At 43.3% G+C, this 15,598-nt stretch overlaps 1 protein-coding gene across 2 annotated transcripts in view; it reads left to right on the forward strand.

The window, feature by feature from the left end:
• The window catches only part of LOC147030791 (CD63 antigen-like), a 29,856-nt gene extending 20,295 nt beyond the window's left edge, over positions 1–9,561 (forward strand). For both annotated transcript variants that reach the window (XM_085875206.1, XM_085875207.1), the window contains exons 7-8: positions 4,078–4,161; positions 9,152–9,561. In XM_085875206.1, coding sequence (XP_085731332.1) covers positions 4,078–4,161; positions 9,152–9,217 — 150 coding nt within the window. In that variant the 3' untranslated portion in view covers positions 9,218–9,561. The remainder of the gene's footprint in view (positions 1–4,077; positions 4,162–9,151) is intronic.
• The last annotated feature ends 6,037 nt before the right edge of the window (positions 9,562–15,598 follow it).

The following is a 15,598-nucleotide window of genomic DNA, read 5'->3' on the forward strand; positions in this document are numbered from 1 at the left end:
CACTTATCGAAATAACTGATCTTCGGGGAACCTGAATGGTGTTCTGTGAATTTCCACCACCGTAACAATATGTATATAATCGGAGGCTCTGTCGTTGATACGGAAGCTTCTTTTTTTTCTCATTCAATTTGCAACAGTTGTCAAATTTAACAATAACAAGGGAAGAATGCAGAGATTCTGTGCAGTATCTGCAGCCACAGCAAATAGTTCCAAAATAACATTGGCTGCATTTATCTTGGGCCTTCCAGTCCACGGGCTCAACTAGCATGCCGGATTGGCCTTAACATTTCAAAATGGCTTGTTGAGCCTGTGGTCTGAGGTGCAATGCAAGGCCCAAGGGCTTCATTTCCACATCTCATGTTGCACAGTTTGACAAAGTTGTCTAATTGAACTGTAACACTTTTGTCCAATTTAACAACAAGCTGATTTTGTAACTTTTAATGTGGATTATATCAAAGTTGGCAGTGTCCTTTCCTGGTGGTTTGTCCATGCTTCGATCTACTGTATGAATGTGGGAATTTATTGGGTGAACTATTAGACTCAAGTATCCCTGAGCAAACAGGGATATATTCATAATGGTGCTATGCCGGTTAGTGAGTGAATGAGTCCACATTTCTAAGATCTGCAGTAATCTAAAAACCTTGATGGTCTACAACATTAAATGCTATCTTTGCATTGTGATTGAGGATTTTGAATAGAATGTGAATGGAAATATAAACAGGAGGAAATGAATATTTTTTTGTTTTTGCGGGGGAAGAGGGTAGGAAGGGAGGCATACAATTTCATTTTTAATCGTACTTTGAAATTGTAATTAAATATCTTCATTCTTATACAATGAATAGTTTTATAATGAAGGACCAGCTTCTCCATATGTTCCAATGCTTGTATATAATCTTTGCTGGATAATGTGGTGTATGTGTATCTATTGTTATGGATTTCAGAATCTGATCCCACTAACGTACACAACATCCAGGTCTCAGACAGTTATTTCCATAAATGCATGTCCAGAATAGACCCATCCCCTTGTCTGGTGGGATTCTAACTCTTTGATGTGTTGGAGAAGGGTATAGAACAGATTCCCTTTCTTATGGGATGGCCTTTTTCTCTTTACGATACGTTCATGCACGCGAGAGAGAGCCGTTCGCCCAACGGAGACTCATTCTACCTCTTTCCATCAGGACACTTTGGACTTGCAGGATATTTGATTAAACACACCTCGGGTTTTTCACATTTCATTCATTCTGACGGTCAAATACGGCTGTGGATCATTTACCTCACCCACCTCTCTTTCACCGACGTTGACATCCACCTTTTTCCATTGATGCCCGACATCCCGTTCATGGATGCTGGTTGGATCCTGCTTGTTTCAGGCCAAATGGGGAGGCGATGCCCACTATTGACGTCTTGTGAGTGCCCCACATTTTCACTCGGCAATTCCGGCAAATGGCTGCCCTTTGGTGCCCATCCAGCTCCCCAAACGCAGTGTCGTGGGCCGGGCCTGTGTTGATTGGGGGTTGAGTCTCACTCTGGTAAGGAAGGGATGATCGCGAGATTGACGGTTGGAGGTCACGTGCAACGATGTGCCAATAGGTAAGCTGGATTTGTCTGAAGTCTGCTTGAGGCTCCGCCCACAGTGGTCGCCTATAAAAAGGACGGGAGGACTGTCGTCCTGACGGTTCGTGACAGTTGGACCATCCCTGCTGGTTCTGCTCCATACCTGATTCTTGGCGTCCCTGGTTCCTGGGGGTGATGACATGACATTGACTGGCGTTGAAGCCTGTTTGCAAGTGGGTGCAAGGCATGGCACTGGACCAAGGCACGCTCACACATTTCAGGACGTTTTGACGTACAACAACTTCTATTTGGTGAGCGAGACTGGATTTCTCTTCCCCCCTGAATGATCTGCTGGGTACCCTTGTCTCATGTTTAATTGTTAAGTAAGGCAGCTCTTTGTCTATTTTTAGCCACGTTGCGTTAAGAGAGCTCCGCGTCGTTCTATCAATGCCTGTTGAATTCTTTATTTGTTTGAGATTATTTTGATTGATTTGAATTCATCTATTTACACCACAAGGAAATATAAAGCTCTTTAGTTTCTTTATTTTTCTTATTAATAAGATTCGCGATTTCCTGACTCGCATTCACCTGCATCTCTCCCCACATGGTGCATTTCACCATCACCCTCTCTTCCTTCTCCCCCCCCCCGGCTTTTCACTTTGGGACCAACTTGAGCCCGCAAGCTTACGGCAGGCGAGTGAGGGGGTCACGAATAAGCCCCGCCTTCTTTATCTCTCTGGCTATCCCTATTGCTTGTCTACTTTCCCCAGAGAGAACAGGTGCCTGTGTCTGTAGAGTCATGTTAAGGTGACTGACAAAAGCACTCGTGTGTATTTATTTTAAGAGTAAGATCTTTCTCGTGCAAACTGTTTTTCCCTGTAAATACGTGTCCTTTGCTAAAGCTTACATAAACTTTCCAAATTGCCCGATCGTCTTTTCTCCATTGGTTAGACTATAGTACAGCGTTTCTCAACCTTTTTACCCTTGTGGAACCCTTGAAATAGTTTTCATGTCCCAGGGAACCCCTGCATAAAAATTATTATATACCATTGTTAATATCTAGCTCTTTTATATTTTTATCGTAGTTCACGTGGTAAATATAATATATTTTCTTCGGATACCTGGTTTAAGGAAAAAAAATGACCCCCTTTTTGTCAAATTTATTGGCAATGAAAAAAAAAACATACTGCTCGTTTATGAGACCTCACACCGAGGTTTTAATTCACAAATTATTATTATTATTTTTTTGAAAACGTCATTTTTGAAAGTGTTTGTCAACCCTGAGTCTGTTTGACAATTAAAAAACGCACCTCATGTAACTTGATCAACAAAACTTAAACAAATAAAGCTGAAGCACAAAAGGTAAACAGAAGAACAAACCTTGAGAGAGACTTCACGCTCGGAAGCACAGAGAAGATAGATGGACACCGTGCATGCGTCCCGTACTTGAGTCAGTCACTCAATGATGCACGAATCCGCTGCGTACAGGACGTCCACTAACCAGTGAGGGTGGTTTCACACTGGCGCCATATAGACATCGTTAAATACATTCCCTATGGTTATAATTGTAAATAATACAAGAGGTTGAAGCCTCTATTATAATAACCAAGGAGTTTCCAACAATATGCCGTACGTGTATAGTAAAATTACGAATATTAAATCGAACAAAAACAACTCAAAAATACATTAGCCTATCTTCTTCTTCTTCTTTCGGCTGCTCCCGTTAGGGGTCGCCACAGCGGATCATCCGTATGATCCGCATAGTGATTTGTCACATGTTTTACGCGGATGCCCTTCCTGACGCAACCCTGGTCGCCTCTTACGACACAGGGATATGGTACACCTATTCTAACCGGGGTATACACCAGCCCAGTATACTGGTACTCATTTCGCCGACCTCGGAAGGATGACAGGCTGAGTCAACCCCCTGGTGTATTAATTCAGTGGCCCAACGGGGCTTGAACTCAGGACCTTTTGGATCCCAAGCCGCTGCCCTAACCACTGCGCCAACACCAGGCTCATAAAAATACATTAGCCTATTTATTACTGTTATGTTTCTCGCGGAACCCCGAGCGACCTCTTGTGGAACCCGAGGGTTCCGGTGAACACCAGTTGAGAAACACTGCTCTAGTGGATGGGAGGTCTGCCCTGCAGTTTCGTTGTGATCAGTGATTAGCCGATGTCCCACTTAAGGCATCGCTCGGCTCTTCTTGATTTACAGTAGTGGGGCAGAGAGCACGGTTCCCAATCTGGGGGGGGGGAATTAATTTGCAGGAAAGGTAACGTGGAAATTGGACTTGAGGACCCTACCTAAATTGATTGTCTCAGACTGTGTCCGTGGTTGCTTGTGCCACGGATTTATCTGCAGCTCTTCGACTTCAGTGAAAGGTCGGGAAGCAGGTCTGAGAAACCCCATGTGACCTGACCGACAAACCTGTAACACGCACACACTCACACACTTTTTCCCGACTACGGTACATTTGATCACATTGTATAATCAATAAATGTTGTGACCCCAAACAGGGCTGCAGTAATGTTGTGGAGGAATTCTTGCAAAACAATCTCAAGTGGATAGGAGCAGTTTTGCTTGCCATTGGAATTGCTCAGGTATGTTTGCTTGGTGGAAGTTGGTACCTGTAAACACTTTATTTTGTTGTAATTATTTTTGTGTGAAATGTCTGAATTAATACATGTCAATTCATTAAATGTGGATCTCACACACACACACACACACACACACACACACACACACACACACACACACACACACACACACACACACACACACACACACACACACACACACACACACACACACACACACACACACACACACACACACACACACACACACACACACACACACACACACACACACACACACTTAAAGGCCATTTTGGCCGCTAAAGCGGGGGTTAGCCTTGCGGGCCCCATGACAATCTTCTCCACTTTACCCTGTTTTCTGCATCTCCCCTTCTTAATCCCCTTGCCCACATTTCCTCTTCCACCACATTTAGCCAAGTTTTTCTCGGTCTTCCCCGTCCTCTACTTCCGACTACACTCATTTCCAACACTCCTCTCACCCAGTCACTTTCATCCTTCCTCAACACATGACCCAACCATCTCAACCTGTTTCTCTTCACAACCTCCATCACAGACTCTATTCCCATCATCTTCCACAAGTCATCATTTGTCTTCCTCTCTCTCAACGATACTCCACACATCCACCGAACCATTCGCATTTCCACCCTTTCCAGCCTTTGTTGCTGCTCCATGTTCAGTACCCATGTCTCACTCCCATAAATCATCGTACTCCTCACACATGAAGCATACACCTTTCCCTTCAGCTTCAACGACACTCCCCTCTTTGTCAGCACGCCACTCAGTTCCCGAAACTTCTTCCATGCACATCTCACTCTAGCAACCGTCGAAGAGTCTGATCCACCTTCTCCATTCAGCATGTCTCCGAGATAGCAAAATGTTTTCACCCCTTCCAGTTTCACACCATCTCCAAGATCCAACTCAACAATTCCTTCATCTGCTGCTCCCTCGATGCACACCTTACACTTGAATGTCGCTGCCACACTGGTTAATGACCCTCTCAACCCACTACATTTTCGATGAACCCATTCAGCACACATTGTACACTGAATGGAGTTTACTCCGACACCCTTCCTGCACACGGCACACGGCCACTTCCCAGTCCTTTCCACCTCACCACATGCTTTACCACTTGCCATCACCTTCGTCTTTCCGATATTCACCTTCAAACCTTTTGCCTCCATACATTCCTTCCACTTGTTCATCTTCTCCTTCAGTCCATCCATACTCTCTGCAATCAACAGCAGCTCCCACGGTAAACCCTCCTTTACCCTCCGAGCCAGCACCTCCATCACAACTACAAATAGAAGTGGACTTAGTACCGACCCCTGGTGCACTCCTACCCTCACCTCAAACTCACCACTGTTCCCATCCTTCATCCTTACAGCTGTGCGTGCTCTCTCGTACATGGCCATCACTACTCTGATCAACCATTCCTCCACTCCTAACTTCCTCAATGCCCATGCCATTACTTCGCGTGGGACCCTATCAAATGCTTTCTCCAGATCAACAAACCCAAAAAACAACTTCTTCCTCTTCTCCATGTACTTCTCCTGCAACTGCCTTACAATAAAAATTGCATCTGTCGTTCCTCTTCCTGGCATAAATCCAAACTGCATTTCGTCAATCTTTACCTTCTTCCTTATCCTCTTCTCCAACACCCTTTCCAATACCTTCATTCCATGCTCCAATAACTTTATTGCTCTATAGGAGCCACAGTCCAGAGGGTCACCTTTCCCCTTGTACAGAGGGACGAGGGTACTCAGTTCCCAATCCACTGGAATGCGGCCTTCTTTCACCACCACATTACAGATCTCTGTCATTCTCTTCACACCCCAACTTCCCGCTGCCTTCAACATTTCTCCCACAACTCCCGTCGGCCCTCCTGCTTTTCTACTCTTCATTGCTCTTCTAGCTTCCTCAACTTCCTTCTCAGTTATCTTCTCTGCTGGTCCTAAAACCGGGTTACTCTCTGTTTCTATCCCATTCATTTTCTACATTCAACAGCCTTTCCATATATCTCTTCCATCTTCCTTTAATTCCATCTGAATCCACAACAATTTGTCCCACTTCATCCTTCAAGCAACTCACCCCCGTCACATCAAATCTCTCTCTCGCTATCTGCTTTGCAATCCTGAATACCGCTCTCTTACCCTCCTCCGAATCCAAGCGTTCTCCAAACATTTTCCTATGGGCCTCCTGCGCCTCTGCAACCTCTTTCTTTGCAGCCTTCTTGGCTTCCTTATAACTTTCATGTGCAGCCTCTTCTTCCACCGTATCCTTTGCCTTTTGCCATTCCTTGAACTTCTTCCTCTTCTCTTCAATCGTCTTTCCAACTTCATCATCCCACCACCATGTTTCCGAGTGCCTCGTGGTCCTTTTGTCCATCCACATACCTCACCAACGGCTCCCAATAGACTAGCTTTCATTGACATCCAACCACTTTCAAGCTCAACCACATCATCTTCAACCATACTCAGCCTCTCTCTTAATGCTTCCTTCACTGTCGCCTCTTTCAACCTCCACACCTTCATCCTTGGTTGGTACTTCACCCGCCGAATTCTCCGCGCACCTTTCACCCTTATATCGCAGACAACCAGGTGGTGCTGCGAAACAGTCTCCTCCCCTTGGATCACCTTTGTGTCCCCGAGGTTTCCCCTATCTCGCTGACGCACCATCAGGTAGTCAATGGTTGTCGTCAACCCACCTGACGTGTATGTAATAAGCTTATTATCCGCTTTCTGGAATTGAGTATTACAAATCAACAAATCAGCTCCATCAGCAAACTCCAAGATCCTTTCACCTTCTCCATTTCTCACACCATTTCCATAACCCCCATGGACTCCCTCAAAACCATCTGGACTCCTTCCCACATGTCCATTCAAGTCTCCTCCAACCACAACAACTTCCTCATCTTTCACATTTTCCATCAACTTCTCCATCGCACACCAGAACATGTTCTTCTCTTCATCGCTTCGACCGACCTGTGGGGCATATCCCGAGATGACGTTCACCAAGAGATTTCCGATCACAATTCTCACCATCATCAACCTTTCACTCACTCTAGTCACACTCACTACACTGTCTACAAACTCCTCAGAAAACATTACACCAACACCATGCACGCCTTCCGGGCACCCTTGCCACAAAAACTTGTACTTCTGCCCCTGCCTTCCCTTCACCATTCTCACACCACTTCCCTTCCACCGTGTCTCCTGCACACATCATATGTCCACTCTTCTTCTGACCAATGTTTCAACCACTTCTCCAGATCTCCCTGTCATTGTCCCTACATTCCATGTACCAAACCTCAGAAACCGATCTCCACGTGGGGCATCAGACGATTGGTCATCATAAATGGAAAAATTTCCTCCCTTGCTTCGATCGGGTTCCCCACCTTGAGTTTTAACGAGAGGGGGTGAGGACCCCCACGGGGTACTTCGGACTGTACCCTGCCCAATCAGTTATACTCATCATGGTTTCCTTTTGAGACGATGTTTTTATGGCCGGATGCCCTTCCTGACGTCAACCCTTTTAGTCGCCTTTTACGACACGCAGGGATACGGTGTACCTATTCTGACCGGGGTACACACCGGGAGGAGATTAAATGTGGATAAGTTCACATATTGTGGTGCATCTACATTGTACAAACCCTGAAGATTGTAGGTAGGAGGAAGAGGAGGAGATTGGGACCACACTCTGTGCAGAGTGTTGGTGCTGCTTAATCAGTCTCATTGGCTATTCGGCACAATCCTGGATGGGTCGCCCCTCCGACATAGTCCACCAGCAAGCTGGCACTCATTTTGCCGACCTCGGAAGGATGACAGGCCGAGTTAACCCCACTTGGTATTCAACAGCTGAGCGGGATTTGAACTTAGGACCCGAGTATCCAAAGCCCACCACCCAAACCATTAAGCCAACACCAGGCATATCGAAGGAAGGGAAGATGAATAATGAGCAAAAAAGGTTAAACACTAAGATAGAAGGGTCAAAAATTCCATAGTTTTAAAGGACTTGGAAGCAGGAGGAGGTCATTTGGCTCATCAAGACATCAAACCTGCACGGCATCTGTGCCATTATAAATTCAATGCAACAGTTTATATTCACTGGGGCTGACAGAATGGCCTGGAGGGACGCACACTTGCCTCTAAGCTGTCTCGCCTGGGTTTGAATCCTGACCTAGCTATAAACTGTCATCCTGGTGTTTCACAGGCTGGGTGATTCATCAATGTGTGTGTGTGCCGTCCCTCGGATGGACGTTAAACTTGGTGTCCCATCTGCCAGCATACGTGGGTGGATGCTAAAGATCCCACGTGTCTTTCGTTAAGAGTAGGCGATCTATCACCAGCACCTTGAGCAAATTATAAATTCCTGCCCCAACCAGCAGAGGACATTGCATCAGCAGCAAAGCCGTACCCCCAGCCAATGATTCTAACCTGCAGTCTTGTGGTGCAAACAAATAACTTCTCTTTGGGGGTGGGCATGAGAACAGTGGTGTAAACATAGATATTGTGTGCATGCAACTCACCAAAAATATAAATTATAATTTTAAATTGTAAAATTTAATATATTTACTTTTATTTAATATTTTTTTTTATTTATTGGGGTGAGGAGACACCGTCAGTCTGAGGAATGAACAAACAGACAGACAGCACCTTCACCTTTGGGAGACTCTCACTAATTTCACGATCACTACACACCGACACAATCACCCATCCATAACTCAGCTACGTACCAGTCCTGCCAATGCCCATGTACCACTTTATTCCGATGCTTTAGTTCTCATTGAATTCCCACTTAAACCTATCCATCGTTACTGCTGCCAACACCTTTCCAGGAAGACTATCTTTTGATTTTTTTTTTGTTTGTTTGTTTGTTTGGCTCCCTTTCTTCTTAATGTACAATAAATGTTTCCTTGCTTACAAATAATTTAAAAATAAAAATTAAAGAAACGCTTCTGCATAACCTAACAGCATCGACTTTATCCGTTTTTCAGATACTCGGTGTGGTGTTGGCTTGTGTCCTAATCTGCGGCATAAACCAAGCTTACGAAACCTTCTAAGCCCACTCAAAAAGGAGTGTGCAACATGATCTTGCAAAATGAGTGTGCCGGCCTGTTGCCTTGCCATCCGGCTGTGGTTTACCATCGTGTAAACAGAAATTACACGTCTGTATAATTAATTACTTTAGACGTCCATCTGTGGAATGAATATGTTGGTTGGATATCTTGCACACAAAAAGCAATCAAGGTTACCTTTGTTTATATGGTTGTTGTTTTTTGTTTCTTTTTAAGACGTTTAATATTGTTTGAACTGGGCCAAGTACATTAATCATTTGTGGAAATCGACTTTTCTGTACCATTGCTTTACCAATTGAATGCAGTGAAATAAATCTTTATAAACCAAAGCATTTGCTCTCGTGATCTTTAAAAGTTGACCCCCCACGTATGGGTCACTGAAAATGGTGGTTTTGGCTCTGAAATGCACAAGCTGTGAGTTGAACTTGTTACGGAGATTATTTTTGTTTGTTGTTTTTTGGTGCTTAACCCAAGTTTCCCAAAGGTCTTCAATTGAGCACAAAGCAACGACCGGTGTCACCTGTACACCAAACCATGAAGCAGCGCAAGATTGCCCTCTAAAGGTCAAGGTAATTTATTTATTTGTTTATTTGAACCAACCTATTCCAAGCATGACAATTCTTCTAAGGCCAGTTTGGTTTCCAAACACTTCACAAACCAATTGCTATAAACTGGATTTTAACCCACAGCCTCATAATTCAGTCCAGTGTATTCAGCAGTCGGCCACGTCTAATTTTGGAAAGTAGTTAAGTTGTTTTTTTTTTTTCTTTGCCCGTATCTTGACATTTGGTTGACAGTTTGTCCTTTTTCACTTATTATTGCATCCTCTAATCAACCATTGATTATGATGTTATCATACAATATCCTGTGTAATAGTTTGCCAAGCTGCTCTATTAAACTGCTAACTTGAATTGCCTTTAATCCTTTTGGCCATTGCCAACTTGTTCACCAAAGGCCAATAAATGAAGCTTTGCTACTTGAAAGCAAATTACATGCTGGTCTTCTGCTCCTTGACCATGTTTTTTAGGTCATCTCTATCATCTCAGTAGAGATTACCTAATAATAACATCTCGAAGTCTGTCCGCCCGTCCACAATCAAACAGAGTGGAGACAAATAACCAATAGTGGAATGGATAGAGGTTGATGAGACATGCACAACGATATAACTTTCAAGGTCGAGGTCAACGTCACGAGGCTGTCAAAGTTGCGAAAATCGTCGATTTCAAATTGTATCTCCTCCCTCATTTATCAAGAGAGATCAAATGTTATTACTGATTCAGATACTATGGACTATTATCTAGAACAACACGAGCCATTTTTTTGGAAATTTGCTCTCGTTCCGATTTTATAGCCCTTCAAACTTCGCTCTGATAATTGACACCTGGGCCGTATGTATTCGTATGGGCCGTTCATAAAGTACATACAAAAATAAAAGTATTAAATTAAGAACCGGAAGTCTCCGAGACAAATATTACATTTGAAGCTGTTGTCAGATTTAACTAAAACAATGGAACACAAGTTTATATGCACACTTACTTTCATTTACGACATTTACATTGTCTTGAATGTCAATTTATACTTTTATGAAAATAAATGACACGTGCTGTGATATTAAAAGAAAAAGGTAAATTACACCGCGAGGGACTGCATCGTCAAGGCTTACAAACATCGGTTCATAAGGAACTGCAGGCTTTGCAAGCGATTAGCGATGTATGAGGGGAGTGGGTGGTTACGAGCCTGCATTCAGGGGGGGGGGGGTGGGTGGTTTTGAAACCCTGAAGTAGAGCGTACGTACTTTATGAACTGCCCGTATTCCAGTGTGGCACAGAGTTACTTTCGACCTCTGGCAGAGATGACCGGCACTCCCGCTCGGGGGTATTTTTTTTTTAATTACTATTCAAATGAGCAGATGGCATCTATGTCGATTGTACCACCGCCGGTTTCGTTGAGATATCTCATATTGCACTTTCTCAACCCCTTCCTCCCTGAACGGCTCGAAGAATGCTCTTTGCCTGCAACATGAAAAACTGTGTTGGAAAAAGTTATGAGGAAATGTTATAATTTTGCATTTGCATTGCAGTTGCAGCAAATAAACTGAACTAAGATTTTGAAAATGCAGAGTTCATTGGTGGACCCGGTCAGTGAGTCGTTTTGCCCATAGTAATGTACAAAGGCTGCTCAAATTGCTATTGTGGGAATGGTCTATACTAATAAATATTTTACCTCTCTTTCAGAACATCCCTCATTCATTCATTCATTCGAGGTTGAATGAAGGACTTTGAATAATTCAAAGAGCATTTCACCACTGGGTTACCTCAAGTTACTCTTCCAATTACTCCCAGCACCTGGTGGGGTCAGCCAGTCTTTAGCCTGCCTGGCCAGACGTTTGACTGAAGGTGATATGGGCTGAAAAGCATTTGTTCAGGGTGCCGTTGACTTGACTACTCTTCACAAGTGACACCGGGGGGGGGGGGGGGAATATCTTTAACTAATGGAGCAGTCTTTCCATCGAGTGCAGCCTGTGGCTGCTGGTTGCATCATTGGTTGGGACGTGGCTATGGCGCTGATGCAGTGTCCCCCTCACCCGTACACTGGTGCTCATTTTGCCGACCTCGGAAGGATGACAGGTTGAGTCAACCTCCTGGTGTATTTATTAATTCAGTGGCCGACTTGAACTCAGGACTCTTGGATCTCAAAACCGCCACCCTGACCACTAAGCCAACACCAGGCTTAATGGAGCAGTGAAATAAATCTTTATAAATGTGAGAAATGGGTAATTTCCACAAAAAATTGCAATATCACGGTCAAGAACAGACATAGCTTGTTACAGCACGTGCGCTGTATACAATTGCACCGAGTTTGAAATGTCCCCAGTGTCCCTCCCCCCTCCCCCTCGTGCCTGTGACAGCCAATGACCGCCGTCCGGTAGATGCAGTGCGTAACCAACACCGAAATGGCGACAATTGACGGAAATACCCGAGTATTTCAATGGAAATTTGTGAAACTTACGTGTTACATATGTGAAAACCATTGAATTTATTGCTTGACGGAAAAAAATGCAAGAAATGCGCCCCTCTCATGTACGAACGACTGAAAGACGTTGTTTCCACCCACCATCGCATTTCGTGCCGAAAGACGTCATTTCCGCCCACCATCGCATTTCGCGCCGAACGCTGAAAGCTAAGTTCTTCTTTTGTGGCTCCCTGCCACGCTGTATCAAACGATTTCATTCCTTCTGATATATATATGCTTATCACAATAATAAAAAGATTTTTTACATTTCAAATATTAAGTCCACTTTTTAATTGTTTTTCAACTGAAAAAGCATAAATTGCATATTTTAACATTAGTGTACTCATTTGCTTCACCACATGTGCTGTATTGAAGGATTTCGCTTGTTATACACGTTTTTCGGTATTATAAAAGAATTAACAAAGCAAAGCAAAGTACAGAAAACCTTATTTTCACTTTTTGAAAAATTGCCCTGAAAAATTGAAAACCTCATTTCACTTTGTTTCGGCTGTTTATCCCACTGTATTTTCCCAACCGCGATACAGTTTGAGGCATACCTAATAACTTTAGCTCTCTCAGGTTAGTACATCCATGAATTTATATTAACTCCCAATTCGATATATGAATATTCAGGCTGAGAACTTGAATTATCATAGTATATTTTATCTGGGAGTGAACGAGGATTTACGTTGGGTGGCTTTAAACATTGTTCTAATATAGAAAAAAATATTCTTTACCGTGATCAACATTATTTTTGAAGCTATTTCAGTTCCATCCATCAGCACTCGGAGGACACATGATTGCAACCATTTTGAATGGACTCTCAACAGGAGATAAGATTCTCCCTTATTTTCACTTTTTGTATCATTAGTTGACCATGTCTGGGAAATTGAACTTCTTTACCGCGATTCTCATAATTATCAGACCTATGAGGTAAAACTCGATGAACAACTGCTAAATGATGATTGAGGATAGAAGTTTCCATGACAGGGCATATCGGTAATTCTCGGAAGAGCAATTAATTATGCGAATGAGTCTTTACCGTGATCTTTTATGTATCTCGGTAGGGAAATGCTGTCGCAGTAAAGAAGTTTTGGCCTGGTGAATTCATTAGAGAGAAGTAGGGGCCATATTTCCGAAAAGTTCCAAATTTGTATGAAGTTTAGCGTCCACTGTGGCACTCCGCCGACTAAATAATATGACTGCGGGACGATCGCTAGCGGTCGTGCGTGATTGACTGCCGAACCTTTTAGCACCAATTACCACTTCAACGGACTTTTATTTTTTACGCGATTTATTTACGGTCAAATTCGCTAAAATTCCATGAAATTTGATATCGATGAGTGGGATTGGTTATCGTATGATATCATTGAGTGAAATTGGTAATCGTTTGATGTCGTTGAGTGAAATTGGTAATCATATGATGTCGATGAGTGAGATTGGTTATCATATGATAGAGTGAAATTGGTAATTGTATGATGTATGATGATGTCGATGAGTGAAATTGGTTTATTGTAGGGAATAGTTGTTGTTTAGCTATGAATCTGTGAAAATAAATAAATAATAATTTTAAGCCTCGAGGACAGATACAGATTTCCCTCAAATTTTCATGGTAGAACAGGGCACCCCGAAAAAAAACAGTGCAAAAATGTGCTGATCTATCACTTCGACTGGTTGTAATTCGACAAAATATCATTAGCGACACATGTGCCCAAATGGCTCAAAAGCTTGCCTTAATGTCCCGAGGGAATTGTATTTGAAAATTACACAAATATCTTGGTTTTCTCCGCACAAGCTTGTTCAAAACATGAAATAATTCAACTGAAATAATCTCGGAACCAATCATAATTCTTTACCATAATCAGAGTTTCTTTCGGGCCCTGTCACACCTTGACGTTTGCCAGCGTATGGCAAGGTATCAAAATGTATGTAAAACGCTGACGTACGCTGAACTATTGATGTTTTTTTAAGTTTTGGAGGTATGCATAACGTATTAGTAACGTACACAGAACGTTTCAATCACATATAGATAACTTATACCAACGAATGCTGAGCGTGTTGTCGGCGTTCACAACCTATGCCCAACGATAGTCTAACTTATGCATAGCGCGGCAGGGTATCGCTGACGATCACGTGGCGTAGGCTATTCATCGGCTGCGGCTCGACGATTCAAATCATAACCGCACGAGACATCGAAGTGTCAAGCCGCTGTCACACCTTGACGTTTTAGCCAGCGTATGCCGACATATGAAAAATTTGCCGAACCAAGTTGGCACACGTCAAATACGTTATGGGTAAGTTTTGTATACGTTAAGAGCACGCTGAGTACGTTGAGAAATTTTCAGCATGTTGAAAATTTCTCGACGTATGACGCGTTCCGCATACGCTGTCATAAGTTGTAGGCACGTTGCGTGATCATTGACACACGTTACTCATAAGTCGAAACATGTCGACGTAATGGTTGGCATCAGTGTTCCAGACTCAGTTTTTTTTTTTTTTTTCTTCTTCTTCGGTATGACTGATGTTGACACTTCGATTTCTATTGCGGTTATGATTTAAATCGTTGAGCGGCAGCCTATTAATTATATTACATCATAACCGCACTAGAAATCGAAGTGTCAACATCACCGTCATGCCGAAGGGAAAAAAATAAATAAAAAAACCAGGGAGTCTGGAACACTGACGCAAACCATTACCTTGACATGTCAACGATCGCGTAACGTGCCTACAACACGTTACTCATAGGTTAGAAATAAGTTTCGGGTACGCAAAACATTACCTTGACGTGTTTCGACTTATGAGTAACTTACAAGTAACTTGTGTCAACGATCGCGTAACGTGCCTACAACTTATGGCCAAGCGTATGCGGAACGTGTGAGTCGTACGTCGAAAATTTTCAAGCATGGAGCTTTTCGGAGCTCTGCCTCTGATGCCTGAGATAGCACATGAGTGGTCAACAATAATGACTGTTAGAACAATGTCGCAGATTGAAAGAGCTTGCTGTTGGGAAAAATCACCCGACTGTCATTTCCTGTGACTTGGCCCTCTATGAGAAGGTAATTCAGCTACTGGATGCTCGGTCTGACTTAAAAGGCATAATCGTTCCCAGATTGGGAGAGGTACATGTCGTCATGGCTGCACTGGAGGTATGGCTGCATCCAGAGAGAACTCTGGCATAGACGATGCTTGGATGGAAGCCGATGTGTATGGATCTGCAACCACAAGACAGATTCTGAAATGCACCCATTACAAACGCTCACTTATACTCGTATGTGGCACTCTCTGAAATGGCAATAGAAGAATTCAAGGAAGTCTGCGTTGTTGCAACGGATACCGTTCAAATTGCTTGTGGAG

Source organism: Eptatretus burgeri, chromosome 3 (assembly GCF_056783735.1).
Source record: "Eptatretus burgeri isolate ZD-2024b chromosome 3, Ebu_testis_v1, whole genome shotgun sequence".
Taxonomy (NCBI): Eukaryota; Metazoa; Chordata; class Myxini; order Myxiniformes; family Myxinidae; genus Eptatretus; species Eptatretus burgeri.